Source organism: Rhinolophus hipposideros (genome assembly GCF_964194185.1).
Source record: "Rhinolophus hipposideros genome assembly, contig: HAP1_SCAFFOLD_71, whole genome shotgun sequence".
Lineage (NCBI taxonomy): Eukaryota > Metazoa > Chordata > Mammalia > Chiroptera > Rhinolophidae > Rhinolophus > Rhinolophus hipposideros.
Window position 1 is genome coordinate 336,599 of NW_027669346.1, and position 20,298 is coordinate 356,896.

A 20,298-nucleotide genomic window follows, 5' to 3' on the forward strand; every position below is an offset into this window, starting at 1 on the left:
TGCCCATCGGTAGATGACTGGATTAAGAAGCTGTGGTACATTTATACAATGGAGTATTACGCAGCCATGAAGAAGAAAGAAATCTTATCATTTGCAGCAACATGGATGGATCTAGAGAGCATTATGTTAAGTGAAATAAGTCAGAAAGAGAAAGACAAGTACCATATGATCTCACTTATATATGGAATCTAAAGAAAAGACTATGTGAATGAACTAATCAGAGACAGTTTTGGGGAAGCAGACAAAAAACCGAGAGTGGTTAGATGGGTGTGTGGGAGGGGGTTGGGCATAAGGGGAAAGGTGAAGGGATTTGGAAGCAGCTGGTAACCACAAGATGGCCTCAGGGTTTTTTTGAAAATTAATTTGGGGAAGGTATTCTATAATGTTGTAAAGATTTTGTTGGGTATCCGATGGACATGCGTCCTATTTGGGAGACCACCTCAGGGATACAGTGGATACCTGATCATGGCATTGTACACCAGAAGCTAAACATTAATGAATGCCAACAATAATTTTATATATATAATGTGATGGTTCAGTATGAGGTCGGAGGGATAGTGGATGGGGTTGGGGGGTTCAAAGTATGAGGGATATAAATGATGAACGTCTAAGTATTACCTTGTTTTGTACACCTGAAACTAATAAATAAATTAATTAATAAAAAAATAAATAAATAAATAAAATAAAAAAAAAAATGAGCAGCGGACCGGCCTGCGTGGTGAGCGCGAACCAGGCTGCAGGGCTTCTCCCGTCCGGAGCATCTCCCCGCTGGCCGGCTCCGCCAGGGCCCCGCCTCCCGCCTGCTCCCCGCCTCCTCAAAACGCCGCCTGGGTGGACTGCCTTTTCCTCCTTGCCCGCAGCGAGGCCCCTTCGCGCCATCCGAGACTCCACGGGGCCTCTACCACTTCCCTGGAGGTGGCAGAAGACAGACAGACAGGGGTTGGTAGTTGGGGAGGAGGGGGGACTGACGCACAGGATGGGACACCGACTGGGACAGAGGCACTGAGGCTGAGTTGAAGTGGCGGCTTCCCCACAGGAGTGCGGTGGTGCCCGGGGCTGGGCTCCGTTACGGAGGCAGTGCCCGGGCGCTGGCAGTCACCGTGGGACCCCGGGGCAGGCCTCCAGGGTCCGCGGATCGCCGCCGGGCTCCGAGCCCCGCCCTGGGTCCCGCATGCGGGAGGAGAGGAGCGGCCCCAGGCACCCTCCTCGTGTGGGTTGTGTGCATGCCCGCCTGCCTGCTTTACCCTGTGCTGGTCTCTCCTGGAGCCGGAGGGCACGTGTGCTCCCAACTCCTGCCGGTTTGTCCCTGCTCTTTTGGTGCTGTGGGTGGGGCCACCGAGTTCTGCGGGAACGGAGGGCGCCTGGTGCTCCGGGGAGATGAGAGGGGGGCGGGGAGGGGTCGCGGTGCCGGCCATCAGAGACGGAGCTATCCGGTGGGGTGGGGCTGGTGGCGTTCCCCTTGGTCCGGTGTCGGGCGACACCCGGAGTCTCTGTCTAGGGGCCCAGGGGCAGGCAGAGCGATGGTCGTGCCCTGGGCTGGGTCCCGAGGTGTCAAGCACCAGCACGTCCCTGGCTGGAGAAAGCCGCCCAAGGCCGAGGCAGGCCTGCGCCTGCAGGCAGATCGGGGCTTGGGCCTTGGGGGCGGGGCGAACGGCTGCTGGCAGACGGCTTGCGGGAGGGAAGGGGACTAAGAAGGTGGTGGGGGGGAGGGGGGAGCCCGGGCCGAAGGGCCTGGCGTGGGGCCGGGGCAGCGAGATTGTAGTGCTGTGTGGCGCCACCCATTCCTCTCCCCCTGCCCACTAGCCCCCCCAGCGCCACCCCTGGCCTGGGTTTATTAGGCGGGCTGGGCCACTCCCGAAGGACGAGGGCCGGGGCGGCCGCAAAAGGAGTGGCGGGCGGAAGCAGAGGGCACCCGGTATTCCCGGGCGGTCCCCCATCCAAGTACTGACCAGGCCCGACCCTGCTTAGCTTTCCAGATCAGAGGACATCGGGCGCGTTCAAGGTGCTGTGGCCACAGACGCTGGGAGCAGGCCCCCGCGCCAAAACCATAAAATATCTAGAAGAAAATATGGGAAGAAACTTCATGGACATTACCCGGAGTAAGATTTTTACTGATATATCCCCTCGCGCGAGCGAAGTAAGAGAAAAAATAAACATGTGTGATGACATCAAACTGAAAAGTTTTTTCACAGCAAAGGAAACCATCAATAAAACAAAAAGGGATCCTACTGTATGGGAAAAGATATTTGCCAATGATATATCTGATAAGGGATTAATATCACAAATCTATAAAAAACTTACTCAACTCAACTCCAAAAAAACAAACCACCCAATTAAAAAATGGGCAGAGGACTTGGGGAGACATTTCTCTAAAAAGGACATACAGAAGGCAAGAAGACATATGAAGAAATGCTCAACCTCACTAACCAGCAGAGAAATGCAAATAGAAACCACAATGAGATACCACCTCACTCCAGTCAAAATGGCTATTATCAATAAATCAACAAACAACAAATGCTGGCGCGGATGTGGAGAAAAGGGAACGCTAGTGCACTGTTGGTGGGACTGCAGATTAGTGCAGCCACTATGGAAAACAGTATGGAGGTATCTCAGGAATCTGAAAATGGAACTCCCCTATGATCCAGTAATTCCACTCCTAGGCATCTACCCGGAGAAATCCAAAACTCCAATTCAAAAATCTGTATGCACTCCTATGTTTATTGCAGCACTTTACACAATAGCCAAGATATGGAAACAACCAAAATGCCCATCGGTAGATGACTGGATTAAGAAGCTGTGGTACATTTATACAATGGAGTATTACGCAGCCATGAAGAAGAAAGAAATCTTATCATTTGCAGCAACATGGATGGATCTAGAGAGCATTATGTTAAGTGAAATAAGTCAGAAAGAGAAAGACAAGTACCATATGATCTCACTTATATATGGAATCTAAAGAAAAGACTATGTGAATGAACTAATCAGAGACAGTTTTGGGGAAGCAGACAAAAAACCGAGAGTGGTTAGATGGGTGTGTGGGAGGGGGTTGGGCATAAGGGGAAAGGTGAAGGGATTTGGAAGCAGCTGGTAACCACAAGATGGCCTCAGGGTTTTTTTGAAAATTAATTTGGGGAAGGTATTCTATAATGTTGTAAAGATTTTGTTGGGTATCCGATGGACATGCGTCCTATTTGGGAGACCACCTCAGGGATACAGTGGATACCTGATCATGGCATTGTACACCAGAAGCTAAACATTAATGAATGCCAACAATAATTTTATATATATAATGTGATGGTTCAGTATGAGGTCGGAGGGATAGTGGATGGGGTTGGGGGGTTCAAAGTATGAGGGATATAAATGATGAACGTCTAAGTATTACCTTGTTTTGTACACCTGAAACTAATAAATAAATTAATTAATAAAAAAATAAATAAATAAATAAAATAAAAAAAAAAATGAGCAGCGGACCGGCCTGCGTGGTGAGCGCGAACCAGGCTGCAGGGCTTCTCCCGTCCGGAGCATCTCCCCGCTGGCCGGCTCCGCCAGGGCCCCGCCTCCCGCCTGCTCCCCGCCTCCTCAAAACGCCGCCTGGGTGGACTGCCTTTTCCTCCTTGCCCGCAGCGAGGCCCCTTCGCGCCATCCGAGACTCCACGGGGCCTCTACCACTTCCCTGGAGGTGGCAGAAGACAGACAGACAGGGGTTGGTAGTTGGGGAGGAGGGGGGACTGACGCACAGGATGGGACACCGACTGGGACAGAGGCACTGAGGCTGAGTTGAAGTGGCGGCTTCCCCACAGGAGTGCGGTGGTGCCCGGGGCTGGGCTCCGTTACGGAGGCAGTGCCCGGGCGCTGGCAGTCACCGTGGGACCCCGGGGCAGGCCTCCAGGGTCCGCGGATCGCCGCCGGGCTCCGAGCCCCGCCCTGGGTCCCGCATGCGGGAGGAGAGGAGCGGCCCCAGGCACCCTCCTCGTGTGGGTTGTGTGCATGCCCGCCTGCCTGCTTTACCCTGTGCTGGTCTCTCCTGGAGCCGGAGGGCACGTGTGCTCCCAACTCCTGCCGGTTTGTCCCTGCTCTTTTGGTGCTGTGGGTGGGGCCACCGAGTTCTGCGGGAACGGAGGGCGCCTGGTGCTCCGGGGAGATGAGAGGGGGGCGGGGAGGGGTCGCGGTGCCGGCCATCAGAGACGGAGCTATCCGGTGGGGTGGGGCTGGTGGCGTTCCCCTTGGTCCGGTGTCGGGCGACACCCGGAGTCTCTGTCTAGGGGCCCAGGGGCAGGCAGAGCGATGGTCGTGCCCTGGGCTGGGTCCCGAGGTGTCAAGCACCAGCACGTCCCTGGCTGGAGAAAGCCGCCCAAGGCCGAGGCAGGCCTGCGCCTGCAGGCAGATCGGGGCTTGGGCCTTGGGGGCGGGGCGAACGGCTGCTGGCAGACGGCTTGCGGGAGGGAAGGGGACTAAGAAGGTGGTGGGGGGGAGGGGGGAGCCCGGGCCGAAGGGCCTGGCGTGGGGCCGGGGCAGCGAGATTGTAGTGCTGTGTGGCGCCACCCATTCCTCTCCCCCTGCCCACTAGCCCCCCCAGCGCCACCCCTGGCCTGGGTTTATTAGGCGGGCTGGGCCACTCCCGAAGGACGAGGGCCGGGGCGGCCGCAAAAGGAGTGGCGGGCGGAAGCAGAGGGCACCCGGTATTCCCGGGCGGTCCCCCATCCAAGTACTGACCAGGCCCGACCCTGCTTAGCTTTCCAGATCAGAGGACATCGGGCGCGTTCAAGGTGCTGTGGCCACAGACGCTGGGAGCAGGCCCCCGCGCCAAAACCATAAAATATCTAGAAGAAAATATGGGAAGAAACTTCATGGACATTACCCGGAGTAAGATTTTTACTGATATATCCCCTCGCGCGAGCGAAGTAAGAGAAAAAATAAACATGTGTGATGACATCAAACTGAAAAGTTTTTTCACAGCAAAGGAAACCATCAATAAAACAAAAAGGGATCCTACTGTATGGGAAAAGATATTTGCCAATGATATATCTGATAAGGGATTAATATCACAAATCTATAAAAAACTTACTCAACTCAACTCCAAAAAAACAAACCACCCAATTAAAAAATGGGCAGAGGACTTGGGGAGACATTTCTCTAAAAAGGACATACAGAAGGCAAGAAGACATATGAAGAAATGCTCAACCTCACTAACCAGCAGAGAAATGCAAATAGAAACCACAATGAGATACCACCTCACTCCAGTCAAAATGGCTATTATCAATAAATCAACAAACAACAAATGCTGGCGCGGATGTGGAGAAAAGGGAACGCTAGTGCACTGTTGGTGGGACTGCAGATTAGTGCAGCCACTATGGAAAACAGTATGGAGGTATCTCAGGAATCTGAAAATGGAACTCCCCTATGATCCAGTAATTCCACTCCTAGGCATCTACCCGGAGAAATCCAAAACTCCAATTCAAAAATCTGTATGCACTCCTATGTTTATTGCAGCACTTTACACAATAGCCAAGATATGGAAACAACCAAAATGCCCATCGGTAGATGACTGGATTAAGAAGCTGTGGTACATTTATACAATGGAGTATTACGCAGCCATGAAGAAGAAAGAAATCTTATCATTTGCAGCAACATGGATGGATCTAGAGAGCATTATGTTAAGTGAAATAAGTCAGAAAGAGAAAGACAAGTACCATATGATCTCACTTATATATGGAATCTAAAGAAAAGACTATGTGAATGAACTAATCAGAGACAGTTTTGGGGAAGCAGACAAAAAACCGAGAGTGGTTAGATGGGTGTGTGGGAGGGGGTTGGCCATAAGGGGAAAGGTGAAGGGATTTGGAAGCAGCTGGTAACCACAAGATGGCCTCAGGGTTTTTTTGAAAATTAATTTGGGGAAGGTATTCTATAATGTTGTAAAGATTTTGTTGGGTATCCGATGGACATGCGTCCTATTTGGGAGACCACCTCAGGGATACAGTGGATACCTGATCATGGCATTGTACACCAGAAGCTAAACATTAATGAATGCCAACAATAATTTTATATATATAATGTGATGGTTCCGTATGAGGTCGGAGGGATAGTGGATGGGGGTGGGGTGTTCACAGTATGAGGGATATAAATGATGAACGTGTAAGTATTACCTTGTTTTGTACACCTGAAACTAATAAATAAATTAATTAATAAATAAATAAATAAATAAATAAATAAAATAAAAAGAATAATGAGCAGCGGACCGGCCTGCGTGGTGAGCGCGAACCAGGCTGCCGGGCTTCTCCCGTCCGGAGCATCTCCCCGCTGGCCGGCTCCGCCAGGGCCCCGCCTCCCGCCAGCTCCCCGCCTCCTCAAAACGCCGCCTGGGTGGACTGCCTTTTCCTCCTTGCCCGCAGCGAGGCCCCTTCGCGCCATCCGAGACTCCACGGGGCCTCTACCACTTCCCTGGAGGTGGCAGAAGACAGAGAGTCAGGGGTTGGGAGTTGGGGAGGAGGGGGGACTGACGCACAGGATGGGACACCGACTGGGACAGAGGCACTGAGGCTGAGTTGAAGTGGCGGCTTCCCCACAGGAGTGCGGTGGTGCCCGGGGCTGGGCTCCGTTACGGAGGCAGTGCCCGGACGCTGGCAGTCACCGTGGGACCCCGGGGCAGGCATCCAGGGTCCGCGGATTGCCGCCGGGCTCCGAGCCCGCACGGGGTCCCGCATGCGGGAGGAGAGGAGCAGTCTTAGACACCCTCCTTGTGTGGGTTGTGTGCATGCCCGCCTGCCTGCTTTTCCCTGTGGTGGTCTCTCCTGGAACCCGAGGGCACGTGCGCTCCCTATTTTCGCCGTTTTGTCCAGCTCTTTTGGTGCTGTGGGCGGGGCCACCGAGGCAGGCGGGAAGGGAGGGCGCCTGGCGCTCCTGGGAGATGAAAGGGGGGCGGGGAGGGGTCGCGGTGCTGTCCAGCGGAGACAGATCTTTCCGGTGGGGTGGGGCGGGTGGCCTTCCCCTTGGTCCGGTGTCCGGCGACACCCCGAGTCTCTGTCTCGGGGCCCAGGTGCAGGCAGAGCGATAGTCGTCCCCTGGGCTGGGTTCCGAGGTGCCAAGCACGTCCTTGGCTGGAGAAAGCCGCCTAAGGCCTAGGCAGGCCTGCGCCTGCAGACAGACCTGGGCTTGGGCTTTGGGGGCGGGACCAAAGGTGGCTGGCAGAGGGCTTGCGGGAGGGAAGGGGACTAAGAAGGGGGTAAGGGAGGGGAGAGCCCGGGCGGAAGGTTCTGGCGTGGGGCCGATGCAGCGAGATTGTAGTGCTGTGTGGCGCCACCTATTCCTCTCCCCCTGCCCTCCAGCCCCCCCAGCGCCACCCCTGGCGTGGGTTTATTAGGCGGGCTAGGCCACTCCCGAAGGACGAGGTGCGGGGCGGCCGCAAAAGAAGTGGCTGGCCAAAGCCTAGGGCACCCGGTATTCCGGGGCGGACCCCATCCAAGTACTAACCAGGCCCGACCCTGCTTCGCTTCCCAGATCAGAGGAGATCGGGCGCGTTCAAGCCGCTGTGGCCATAGACGCTGGGAGTAGGCTCCCGGCGCCACAAGATCGGCGGACCGCCCTGTATGGTGAGCGCGAACCAGGCTGCCGGGCTGCTCCCATCCGGAGCATCTCCCCGCTGGCCGGCTCCGCCAGGGCCCGCCTCCCGCCTGCTCCCCGCCTCGACAAAACGCCGCCTGGATGGACTTCCTTTTATTCCTTGCCCGCAGCGAGGCCCCTTAGCGCCATCTGAGGCTCCACGGGGCCTCTACCACTTCCCTGGAGGTGGCAGAAGACAGACAGACAGGGGTTGGGAGTTGGGGAGGAGGGGGGACGGACGCACTGGAAGGGACACCGACTGGGACAGACGCTCTGAGGCTGAGTTGAAGTGGCAGCTTCCCCACCGGAGTGCGGTGGTGCCCGGGGCTGGGCTCCGATACGGAGGCAGTGCCCGGGCGCTGGCAGTCACCGTTGGACCCCGAAGCAGGCCTCCAGGGTCTGCGGATTGCAGACGGGCTCCGAGCCCCGGGGTCCTGAATGCGGGAGGAGAGGAGCAGTCCCAGGCACCCTCCTAGTGTGGGTTGTGTGCATGCCCGCCTGCCTGCTTTTCCCTGTGGTGGTCTCTCCTGGAACCCGAAGGCACGTGCGCTCCCTATTTTCGCCGTTTTATCCAGCTCTTTTGGTGCTGGGGGCGGGGCCACCGAGGCAGGCGGGAAGGGAGGGCGCATGGCGCTCCTGGGAGATGAAAGGGGGGCGGGGAGGGGTCGCGGTGCTGTCCAGCGGAGACAGATCTTTCCGGTGGGGTGGGGCGGGTGGCCTTCCCCTTGGTCCGGTGTCCGGCGACACCCCGAGTCTCTGTCTCGGGGCCCAGGTGCAGGCAGAGCGATAGTCGTCCCCTGGGCTGGGTCCCGAGGTGCCAAGCACGTCCTTGGCTGGAGAAAGCCGCCCAAGGCCGAGGCAGGCCTGCGCCTGCAGACAAACCAGGGCTTGGGCGTTGGGGGCGGGACGAAAAGCTGCTGGCAGAGGGCTTGCGGGAGGGAAGGGGACTAAGAAGGGGGTGTGGGGGGGGGAGCCCGGGCCGAAGGGCCTGGCGTGGGGCCGATGCAGCGAGATTGTAGTGCTGTGTGGCGCCACCCTTTCCTCTCCCCCTGCCCTCCAGCCCCCCCAGCGCCACCCCTGGCGTCGGTTTATTAGGCGGGCTGGGCCACTCCCGAAGGACGAGGGGTGGGGCGGCCGCAAAAGGAGTTGCGGGCCAAAGCCTAGGGCACCCGGTATTCCGGGGCGGACCCCATCCACGTACTAACCAGGCCCGACCCTGCTTCGCTTCCCAGATCAGAGGAGATCGGGCGCGTTCAAGCCGCTGTGGCCATAGACGCTGGGAGTAGGCTCCCGGCGCCACAAGAGCGGCGCCCGCCCTGTGTGGTGAGCGCGAACCAGGCTTCAGGGCTGCTCCCATCCGGAGCATCTCCCCTCTGGCCGCCTCCGCCAGGGCCCCTCCTCCCGCCTGCTGCCCGCCTCCTCCAAACGTCCCCTGGGTGGACTGCCTTTTACTCCTTGCCCGCAGCGAGGCGCCTTCGCGCCATCTGAGGCTCCACGGGGCCTCTACCACTTCCCTGGAGGTGGCAGAAGACAGACAGACAGGGGTTGGGATTTGGGGAGGAGGGGGGACGGACGCACTGGATGGGACACCGAGTGGGACAGACGCACTGAGGCTGAGTTGAAGTGGCAGCTTCCCCACCGGAGTGCGGTGGTGCCCGGGGCTGGGCTCCGATACGGAGGCAGTGCCCGGGCGCTGGCAGTCACCGTGGGACCCCGAAGCAGGCCTCCAGGGTCCGCGGATTGCAGCGGGGCTCCGAGCCCCGCCCGGGGTCCGGCATGCGGGAGGAGAGGAGCGTCCCCAGATACCCTCCCTGTGTGGGTTGTGTGCATGCCCGCCTGCCCGCTTTTCCCTGTGGTGGTCTCTCCTGGAACCCGAGGGCACGTGCGCTCCCTATTTTCGCCGTTTTGTCCAGCTCTTTTGGTGCTGGGGGCGGGGCCACCGAGGCAGGCGGGAAGGGAGGGCGCCTGGCGCTCCTGGGAGATGAAAGGGGGGCGGGGAGGGGTCGCGGTGCTGTCCAGCGGAGACAGATCTTTCCGGTGGGGTGGGGCGGGTGGCCTTCCCCTTGGTCCGGTGTCCGGCGACACCCCGAGTCTCTGTCTCGGGGCCCAGGTGCAGGCAGAGCGATAGTCGTCCCCTGGGCTGGGTCCCGAGGTGCCAAGGACGTCCTTGGCTGGAGAAAGCCGCCCAAGGCCTAGGTAGGCCTGCGCCTGCAGACAGACCGGGGCTTGGGCGTTGGGGGCGGGACGAAAGGCTGCTGGCAGAGGGCTTGCGGGAGGGAAGGCGACTAAGTAGGGGGTACGGGATGTTTCTCAGAATGCCTAATCATGTCTAAGTTTATTAATTGTATTATGTCTGTATGATCTGTGCTTCTGGGTGTTGGTAAATTCATTTTTATATTTCCCACTCAGTTTTATAATGACAAAAAATGATTAAATACTCAAATATTGGCAAAATAATTGTACAGACAAGTGTGTAGACACTGCCAAAAAATGAACAGTCAGTAGTGTGGTTAGTTATGAACTGATTAACTTAATGCAAACTCACCTTTGGAAAGACAACTGAAGGATTTAAGTGACAAATTTAAAGTGGGTTTTTAAAAAGGTGTTTGAAAATCAAACCGGCTATAATAATACTGGTCCAGTTGTCACAAATTGACAAGTGAATATAATACCAACTAAAGAAAGGATTGGAAATGTGGATCTTTTCTGGCCATTCTAGACTGAATAAATTGGTGAAATCCTGAGGCAAAACAGCAAATTTCCTTTCTTTCTTAACATATATACTGAAAAGAGAAAAAGATTTCTAGTTTCACAGGCCTTATTCAAAAAGCAGATAAGTACAAAGTATACTCCAATTTTTAAAGAAGATTTTTGGGTCTAAGGTGATAGATATTGAGGTTGAAAATAAAACGTTTCAAAATACAAGAGTTTCCCTCACAAAGTGATAAGCCCCCAATGTACTACCCCTGTGGCAGTGTTCATAGCTGTTACAGTACCACTGACTATTCCCTATGCTGTACTCCACATCCTGTGGCTATATATGTGTTAAATTGTGGTTGACATTCAGTATTGTTCAGCCTCGGGTGTACACTGCAGGGGTCGGGCGTCTACACCGTCCGTGGGGCGGTCTGTCTGATGGGACGGGTGCCCGTCTGCCGCTTGCAGGGTTTTCACGGCATTGTTGATTACATTCCCCAAAGTGTCTTTCGTATGTATCCCCGTGGCAATGTTGTGGCTACTGATTTGCACTTTCTGGTCCCCTCGGCTTCTCCCCCACCCCCACCCCCCAGCATCTGGCAACCCTCGGTTTTTCCTCTATATCTCTGAGACTGTTTCTGTTTAGTTTGCTCATTTAGGTTGCCCACTTTAATGATCATTTGAAAACGGAAGTGGCGGGGGATTTCATTGGTTTGTCACCGTGAACGCCGCTGGGGAAAGTGCAGTTGGCGGCGGGCAGGCGTCCCGCGGGTCCTCGGCCGAGGCCACAGGGGGCCCTGTCGCGTCTCCCGAGGAAGGCCGCGCCCAGGCTTCGCAGAGAGGTCCCTGCCCGCGGCCCCGCCCGCGGCCCCGCCTCACGTGTGTGCCCTCTTCTTGGCCCGCAGAGCCCCCCGGCGCGGACCCGGACACGCTGCGAGCCGGCGCGCGGGGCTTCACCGGCTGCCTCTCCGCCGTGCGCTTCGGCCCCGCCACCCCGCTGCAGGCGGCGCTGCTCCCCGGCCGCCCGGGCCCAGTCGCCGTCCGCGGACAGGTGGCCGCGTCCCGCTGTGCCCCGGGGGCGGGGCCCGGAGCCCCGGCGCGCGCGGCGACCCGGCCGCCCGCAGGTGGCGCAGGTGCGTGGCCCTCCGCCCGCGGCCTGCCAGCCGCTCTGCGTCCCGAGGCTCCCCGAAGTCCTCTGTGGGTCCGCCTTCCCCTTCTCTGCCCTTTCCAGTCTCAGTGCCTCGGCTCTCGTTCATTTCTATGGCTGCGATTGTCTGCTTTCAACTGTTTGTGGATTTTCAAAAGTCCGCCTTTCCACCCCCCTGTCGTTCTGCCTTTTTCTACTGTAGGTCGTTCTGGACCGACAGATGGGGGCGAGCCCTGGGTCAGAGCGGACGGACATGGCTCCGCGGTCATTGGAGGTAACAGGCCCGCGAAGGGCACCCTCGGAGGTGCTGTCGCTGTCAGCGGGATCCCCACGGGAGAACCGCGCCACGGAGGCCTCAGAGGCAGGCCACACCCCTGTGACGTGTGGTGCACAGGTGGCCCCCGTGCGGCACGGCTGCCAGGGCCCTAAAACTGCCGTGTTATGCGAAACAAGAGCTCCTACAAAAGGGGTTAGGCTCCAAAAATCAAAAACACAAAGTATCATATTTTTATAATTCAGTGAAATATCTTGATTAAAGCAATTTTCACCCAAAAAAAAAGAAAAAAAAATACAAGAGTTTTCTCTGGGAAATCAAGCTTTTAAATGCTTTTGTGTTTTATAAATCGAAATTAATACATTTCAGTTTTAGGGTACATAAAGGTATTTTTTTCTTCTCTCATTTATGGTTTTTGCTTCCCCCAAGTTCTCTGCCTGTTACATACCTGTTTTCTTAATTCAGGAAATGAAATTTCCTATTTCATTTTGCTCAGACGACCCAGCAGAAGCCTGGGCCAGCGCCCACCGAGGTCCGAATGGAACTCAGCGCTGCCCACAGGCCACCTCTGAAGCTTGAGGCGCCTGGGCCTTGCACGTGGGCTCCGGGTGCCCTTGACCTTGGCCACGGGGCTCTGTGCGCACGCGCAGCCCTCGGCCTCTGCCCCGTGCACCGTTGCTTGGTGACGGCCGTTCTGGGCGGAGAGATTCCAAACCGCCTTGCTGTCCTGCGGGGATACTGTGGCGACTGGAGTTGGCTGCTCTAGAGGCTACTGTTGGCTGGGCGCGGAGAAAACAGGCGTGAGAAGTGCGGAGGAGGTTCTGAAGCCCGTGGCTTGGCCATGAGGAGGTTCATTGGCTTAGGGATTCTGAAGGTCAGGTCCGGCTTGGGTTTCCGAAGGAGACCCCAGAGCGATGGTGGTGGCTGGCAGCCTGAGACCGGAGGTGGGGTCACCTCGGAGTCCGGGTACTGCATCCGAGACAAAGATCTCCAAAAAATCCACAGAGCTGCCTCCAGGGGCGACGTGGCCGGAGTGCAGAAGCTGCTCTCGCTCCATCCAGAGAGACTGAACGACAGAGACCGGCAGAAGAGGTGAGCGGGCCTGGGGGGCCGCTGGGCACGGGCCGGAGGCGGCGGGGGCCTGGGAGAGGGGCCCACCTGCCGGCTCCCCCGGGAGGAGCGCAGCCTGGGCGGGGCCCTTACCTGGGGGCCAGGGCCCAGGCCCACGTGGTGAGCACCAGGACAAACTCTCAAGGTCCCGTCACTCATAATTCCCCTTATAAAGCACTTTACTGACAATGTTAAACCAATTTAACTAAATATCAGTAATAGAAATGAAAAGAAGTATATGCAGCATTTTACTTTTGATGTGCACAGTTTTAGACCACATTGTTAAACACTATAGAAAAGTCCGTAATGAGAAAACTAATTCCCATAATAGAGCGACTTGTGGGCTAAAAGTTCTTCAGCTAAAACCCAGTATCCGTTTTACATCAGTGTCCACCCATGTATGTATGGTGTTTATTGAGGGGCCTTAGAAGGGAAGCTTCCAGTGGAAGATGCCTGTGGTCTTGGCTAGGAAGACTCGTTTTCTCACCGTGTGTGCTCTTCCTCTAGTTATCAGTTTTCCATAAGCCAACTAAACTCTCAGGGTTTTAAAAGTTTTGGGTTGCACATGCTCTTTGATTGTAGTGATAAAATTAAGAATCATTCTGTATAGTAGACGAAGATTTGCCCTTCTAGGTGTCAACGGGTGCTGTATTGCCACAATTTCTTTACTAAGAGCTGAAAAGAGAGATAAATGATTGGAATATAGCAGAAAATGCCCAAACACCCTAATATATGCAGGATGTTAGAGCTTCATAGTGATGACATTTAGGGTTAGTAGAAAATATGAATTACTCATGAATGATGGAAAAATACCTGTTAAGTATTTGGAGAAAATTCGTTAGATTTTCATATCACAAAAATAAGATCCAGATGTACTGTAGATTAAAAACTATAAATACACGAAATGAGGAAAGTACCAGAAGAAAACAGAAATTCCTATTTATACATTTTTTTATGTTGGCGAAGACTTCAAAAAAACCAAGAGTTCAGAAGGTTGGTTGAGCAATATAAGAAATCAATAGTCTCTGTATATCAGATAATAATACTAACAAAGCACAAGAAAAGGTACTTGTAAATTATGTACAGCATACACATATCAGGGAAAAGTGTATCTTTGTTTTATAGAGAAGTGTCTGAAATCAACAGAAAAAAAGCAGTCGAATTTTGAATTTGACCAAGTTCTTTCTGTGTATCTATAAGTGACCAATACTTAGTGTCCTAGGTAAAAAAAAAAAAGGAATTAAAGTTGCAAAAGAAATGAAAACTTCTTTTCCATCCTCAAAGGTTGAGAAGATGAGGAACCATGGTACTTGTACAGCTGCTTCAAATTTAAGTTGCTTCTGACTTTTCAAAGAGGCAGTTTGGTGATAAGTACCACATTTAAAAATGTATATTCCCTTTACCCATCAATTTCAAGCACTAAAATATCTTTATGAAATAATTAGATAAATCACATACAATTTGCTTTTCTCAGCACTGCTTACAATATCAATGTCTTGTGAAAAATTCACATCAGCGGATTTCGTAAATAAATTGCAGTGCGTCTGTAGGGTGGAATTACCTGAGACCATTGAAGGTGGTATGGATAATACATACATGTTTACATGCAAAGATGTACTTTGGTAGATTGGAAAAGGAGAAAGCATTCCTTTGATTATATAGACACACACAGACTATGATGTTATTTTAGCCAAAAATATGTGCAAACTTGATATCTGAGTGTTTGTACTGTGACATTTTCTTTTTTAAAAAATCTGATCTCTACACTGAACATATACAGGAATTCTAGTAACAGCTTGTTATTAATAAAGTAATCCCAGGTAATATTTCATTATTCCCAGGAATATGCATCTTGTACAGATTAAAACAATTTCTCACTTCTATGTCCAAATTTTTTTTTTAAAGATTGGTATTTTCTGGCAACTTTTAGCCTCTTCAAAAGTAAAGGCAGTCTTTTTATCTGTGCTGGTAGAAGTTCATGTATCTATATTTCTGTACACACTTATTTTTTTATTATATAGAGCTTCACTACCTATAATATTAAATGATTTTTGATTCATCATTTTGGTTCTGTCTTTATGGAAATCAAAAATAGCACATATAAGTGATTATTACTATTGCAGAAGTACTGCATTACTATAAACATTTTGTTTAAAAACATTGAACTCTCCAGCTGTAGTTATCCCTTCTTTCAATGCATTTATTCATCAGATATACACTGAATACCTGTTATGGAGCAGACACAGTCTACTCGGGACTCTCAGAATCTATCTCTCAGGCCCTCTTCATCCTTAAAAACTTTATGTTGCCCAGTAGGAGCGAAATGAAAAATTGTAAATGGAAGTATTAGTACCTAATATCCATTGAAGCTTTTCCTCCCTCGTTTCAAACAAAAGGATTTCTCCAGTTAGGACATTGTGAACAGTGACCAAACTTGCTGTTTAGCTAGTGTACAATAGTATTAAATACGAGTATCGATCACTGGAAATCATCCGATTTTCATGTAATCTATGAATCAAAACAGTCAATGAAAGGAGCCATCCCTAGTCACTTGAATGCTGAGTCTCTTTTGGCTTCAGGTTTCTTGAAAATCAAAACAAGAATTTCTTGGTGATGTTAGTCCTCTTTCCCCATGATGCTCTTAAGAATGAACATTTATTTAGATGCCAACTTATGATGAGAACTACGGAGGAAGGTCTGGTGTGTTTCCATTATTTCACTTCACGTTAGGGTGGTAGGATGCCCGTTCTTGTAAATACCAGTAAGAAATTATTTAAATGCTCCAACTATACTTTCAAGGCATTCTGAATTATACATTGCCTTCCAGAGTCAGAGGTGTTAAAATATGAGAAAAGAAGCATCTTAGAATCACTGAAATACAGTGTTCTTTCTTAATCCTTAAAACACAGCTGCAAAGTAGGTGGAATGATATCATTTTACTTAATTGAAATGTTGTCTTTTAAAGTAGTAGTGATGGTAATGATTCTGATAATATTACCAAAGAGTTATTGAGCTGTGTGTTTTGTGCTAGGAACCTAAGTAAACACTTTGCATAGATTCCCATGTAAGCCCACAACAGTGTCCTGTGATGTTAACTACAGTTTTTATCCCCATTTTGTTGATGAGGAAATGGAGGCACACAAAGGCTAAGGGACAGCTAATAAGTGGTCGAGTTAAATTAGGATCAGACCCGAGTTGAGCTGATTCCCCAGGGCATGCTCTCTGTAGTCACATAGGCTGCTCTGTCCTTAGTGTGGCGAGTAACAAGAGCTCGTGAATATTGTACTTTGTGCAGAAGAAAACTCCATGTTGGTTCTGAAGGCATTGGAGTGGCGCGTCATGTTTACAATTGCGTGCAGAGCTGCATGTTTGAGACAGTGCCCTGTAATGTCCTAAATGTCCTCTCACCCTCATAGGACTGCTCTCCATTTGGCCTGCGCCTTTGGCCATGAGGAAGTGGTGACTCTTCTAGCAGAGAAAAAATGCCAGATGAATTTCGGTGACAACAGAAACAAGACAGCTCTAATAAAGGTATGTGGTAGCCAGGTCTGTCAACAGGAGATGGATTTTATTTAACTATTTAGAATAAAAATGAAATAGTTTCAATCAACTATAACTAATTGTGGAAACTTGTGGAATGCTTACTTTGAATTCCCATAATTTACCGTTCATTTAATGACGTATCCTGACAGGCCGTGGAGTGCCAGGAAGAGGAGTGTGCAACAATCCTACTACAGCATGGAGCGGATCCACATGTGAAGGACTTCCGTGACAACACGGCTCTCCACTACGCGGCCATGGGGCACAACACCGCGATAGCTGAACTGCTGCTGCAACACCAGGCAGACATGGAAGCAACCAATGAGGTATAGATCCACAGACTGTATTTACACAATATTTGTAATACATGTGTTTCAGCCACAAGCATTTTATTTCTAGTCGATATATACAGCATGCTGTACACCTGGCCCTGTCGCCATAGAAACAAGTCCAAAGCCAAGTCAGGAAGGGGAAATGGGGTGGCCACAGAAAGGGCCCAGTTCTGTCCTGTAAGAGTCCTGTTACTGCTTAGGAGTCGGTGCCAGGTTCACTCACACCAAGGACTGAAGACCCCGGGGGAGGGAAGTATGTGGGGGTGGCTGCTGCAGGGCAGGGCCTAAGAGATGGGTGTTCCTGGGGGTGGGTGGGAGGAGGAGTGGAGCCTGGGTCCCGCCAGGGAGCTGGGGGTGTGCAGGTAGGGAGGGGAAGCAGCAGGACACTGGCCCTGAGCACCCCAGGCCTCGGGGATTCTGAAGATTAGGGCAGGAAGGCCAGTCACGTTTGGACATCCAGCAAGGGCATCCACCTGCGTTCCTAGCCACTCTGCCAGCCACGGCCCCCCTTGAGGTCTCCACCTCGGAGTGGGGCTCCTGCTCAGCCTTGTGGAGGTGCTGGGCAGGTTTTAGGTGTACAGAGGGAGCAGGTGATGGGGACGCGTTCACCCCTTTTTGTTCCTGGACGTACATCACTGCTCGCCACTGCAACCCCAGCAGGAATGCCCTTGGTTGACAGAGGAAGGGTCAATTTTACATTTTTGGAAGCTCAAGCGTTCCCTGAATGCAAACAGTTGGAACTTAATTTTCTAAAATTTTACTTTACGTGATGATACCTCTAAAGTAGCAGTAGAGGGCACAGCTCTCTTTTATGCACTTACGACAAATTACGTGTGAAAACAAAACTTGTTACAGGCAACACTTCCTTTTTTAAGTGTTTTTTCACGTCCGAGTTGTTTTCCAATTAATGCAAAACAATGTAGGAAGGCAAAATTTGCCTTTGAAATTGGCTTTACCTTAAAACTCAAACAAACAAAAAAGCATTTTACAATATCATAGAAATCTTCCCGCTGTTGACAATTTTTTTTTTTTTTATAAACAAACGATTTATATAAAGCTATTTAGTACTCATTGGCTAAAGCCTAAGAGGGAAAAAGGAAAGGGAAAGGAAATAACCATCAGAAATATGCAGGGCAATTTGGAAATTTGGCTATTGAAGGGAAATAACAAGAAGAGGTTTTTCAAAACCTCATGGACACAGACAGCAGTTCAATATTTGCCAGAGGGTAAAGGGGGGAGGGGAGATAGATGAGGAAAAAGGGGTCAAACATATGGTGGTGGAAGGAGAACTGACTCTGGTGGTGAGCACACAATGCGACATACAGATGCTGTATCATAGAAATGACACTTGTAACCAACGTAATTTTACTAACCAGTGTCACCCCAATAAGTTTAATTAATAAAAAGAGGCTTTTTATTTTTGTTTTTCTTCAGTTTATGTGCTTAGTCAAGGTCCTCTTCAGTTTTGGGGGATAATAATCCTTAGTTTTGAGAGAGAGTTAGTGAGTTTTAAACTTCCCTGAGACCACATCTGGGAAGGCTCCGAATCCACCAGATTGCAGTGAACAGGCGGCAATTAAGTGGGAAAGGAGGGAAGGACAGACAATTAAGTGACATGTCATCTGTTCTGGCAGAAAGAGCCACCTAGGGAAGAGTCTAAACTCTGCTGTGAAATGTAGACTGTCCCATGAGAAGTAAGGGGTTTAGCAATAATGAAATCAAGTTGCATTTTAATTGTTAATCCCGTTTCCACTCCTACCCAGGAAATTAAGTGTGGTTTTCATAAGTGACATGTCTCTTCCACTTTTATTTGGCCTAATCGTCAATGTCAGAGGAAATTGGTGACTTAGGCTAGAGAAGAGACCGAAGGGATCGTCTCCCGGACTACTTCTCGGCTAGAATTCTGCTGGCGAATCACAGTCACCCTAGGAACTTGGAAACCATTTACAAGCTAGGCTCTTCCTGAAGGTTTTGACTATGGAAAGCTAATAAGGCCTGGACATGTGTTGTTTAGAAATATCTCCCTGAGATTCTGATACAACTCTTGGTTAAGAACTACTAGTGCAATGTATCAATTCGCAGATCTCAAATACTTAAGAAATCTCTAGAAGAGGTGGAGTGTGAGAGGTGATTCTCCTTCAGCTCTCTCCTTCCCAACACTCTTCGCCTGACTTTTGAACTGTCTGTACCTCTGGGCTCGAGAAGTGGAAGGAAATATCATTGGCGGTACCTGCTGGCTTAAAGAAGAAAACCTTTTTCCTTTCAGCCATCAGTCATTCACTGGTGCTCAGAGAATCTTTAGAAATTTGCTGATGGGTGGTCTCCTAATGCATAGAATCGGGCCCTTTAAGAGTTTTGCATGTTTGTTTGTGCTCAGGTTGTTAGATCAACAAATGCTTACTGCACGCAGGGTTTTCCTGCAGTAATAGGAAATTGTGAACCTACTTTTTTTGCCTGTTGTTCTGTAAATCTCCAGTTTTCTTTTCTTTGTTTTTAATTAAATTTATTGGGATGACAATGGTTATTGTATTTAAATGGGTTTCAAGTGTACATTTCTATAATGCGTCATCTGTATGTCATAGTATGTGCTCACCATCCAGAGTCAGTTCTCCTGCCTTCACTGTATGTTTGACCCCCCCTTACCCTTCTCTACTATCCACCGTCCCCCCCTTACGTTCTGGTCACCACTGAACTGTTGTCTGTGTCTATCAGTTTTTGTTTCCTTGTCTTGTTCGTCTGTTGCTTTCAGTTTAATATCCCTCATATGAGTGAAGTCGGATGGTCCTCGACTTTTTCTGTCCGATTTGTGTTGCATAGCATAATAATGTCATGGTCCATCCGTGTTGTCCCAAAGGGCAGCATTTTATTTTTTCTATGGCAGAGTAGTATGCCATTGTGTATGCATACCACATCTTTTTTATCCAATCATCTGTTGAAGGACAGTTTGGTTGTCTCCACTCCTTGGCCACCGTAAATGATGCTGCAATGATCGAAAGTGTGTGATAAATTCTCTCAGTATGTCTGTGAAATTCATAGAGCCGTGGCATAATCACGATGGTAGGTTTAAACATGAAATCCCATGAAGTTAGTAGCAATACAGATGGGAAGTGTCAATAATTTAGTGTCAGCAGTCCTATAATGTAATTGTCCATTGGATTAACAATCTGAAAAATGAATACAAATAGATTATGGTTTGAATAAGAATGGGAAAAATTCTTGAAGTGGGTGTAATGAGTCTAAATGACAGTTTTATTGCATGTTGGGGCCCAGTTTTTTAATGAAGCATATGATACTAAAAAACAGAAAGATTTTACATACAAATATTCACATTATACACAAACGTTTGGAAACAGCAGATAAAACATCCCAAGTGGGCCACGGACTAATTATGGCTCCTTGATATGTTTAGTTTACCTCCATATGTTGAGTGAACATCGAAAGTTTTGGAGACTCATGAAGAAATAAGGATGTCAAGCTTCTCCTAAAGAATCAAGCCTGGTCCCCTTGAGCCCTGACTACAGATGGGTGTCCTGTGGCGAGGCTGCGCCTCTTATATGAGACATGTGTTCCCTAGTGTGCTACTGTCCCCACCTGGCTTC

The 20,298-nt window shown here is 50.8% G+C and overlaps 1 protein-coding gene across 3 annotated transcripts in view; it reads left to right on the forward strand.

The window, feature by feature from the left end:
- Positions 1–12,411: 12,411 nt before the first annotated feature.
- Positions 12,412–20,298, forward strand: part of LOC308495624 (uncharacterized protein) — a 45,307-nt gene continuing 37,420 nt past the window's right edge. For 2 of the 3 annotated variants that reach the window (XM_081080593.1, XM_081080594.1), the window contains exons 1-3: positions 12,439–12,809; positions 16,244–16,358; positions 16,520–16,693. In XM_081080593.1, the coding sequence (XP_080936719.1) occupies positions 12,559–12,809; positions 16,244–16,358; positions 16,520–16,693 (540 nt within the window). In that variant the 5' untranslated portion in view covers positions 12,439–12,558. Of the gene's footprint in view, positions 12,810–16,243; positions 16,359–16,519; positions 16,694–20,298 lie in introns of all 3 variants that reach the window. The other variant, XR_013993017.1, reaches the window with a different exon arrangement.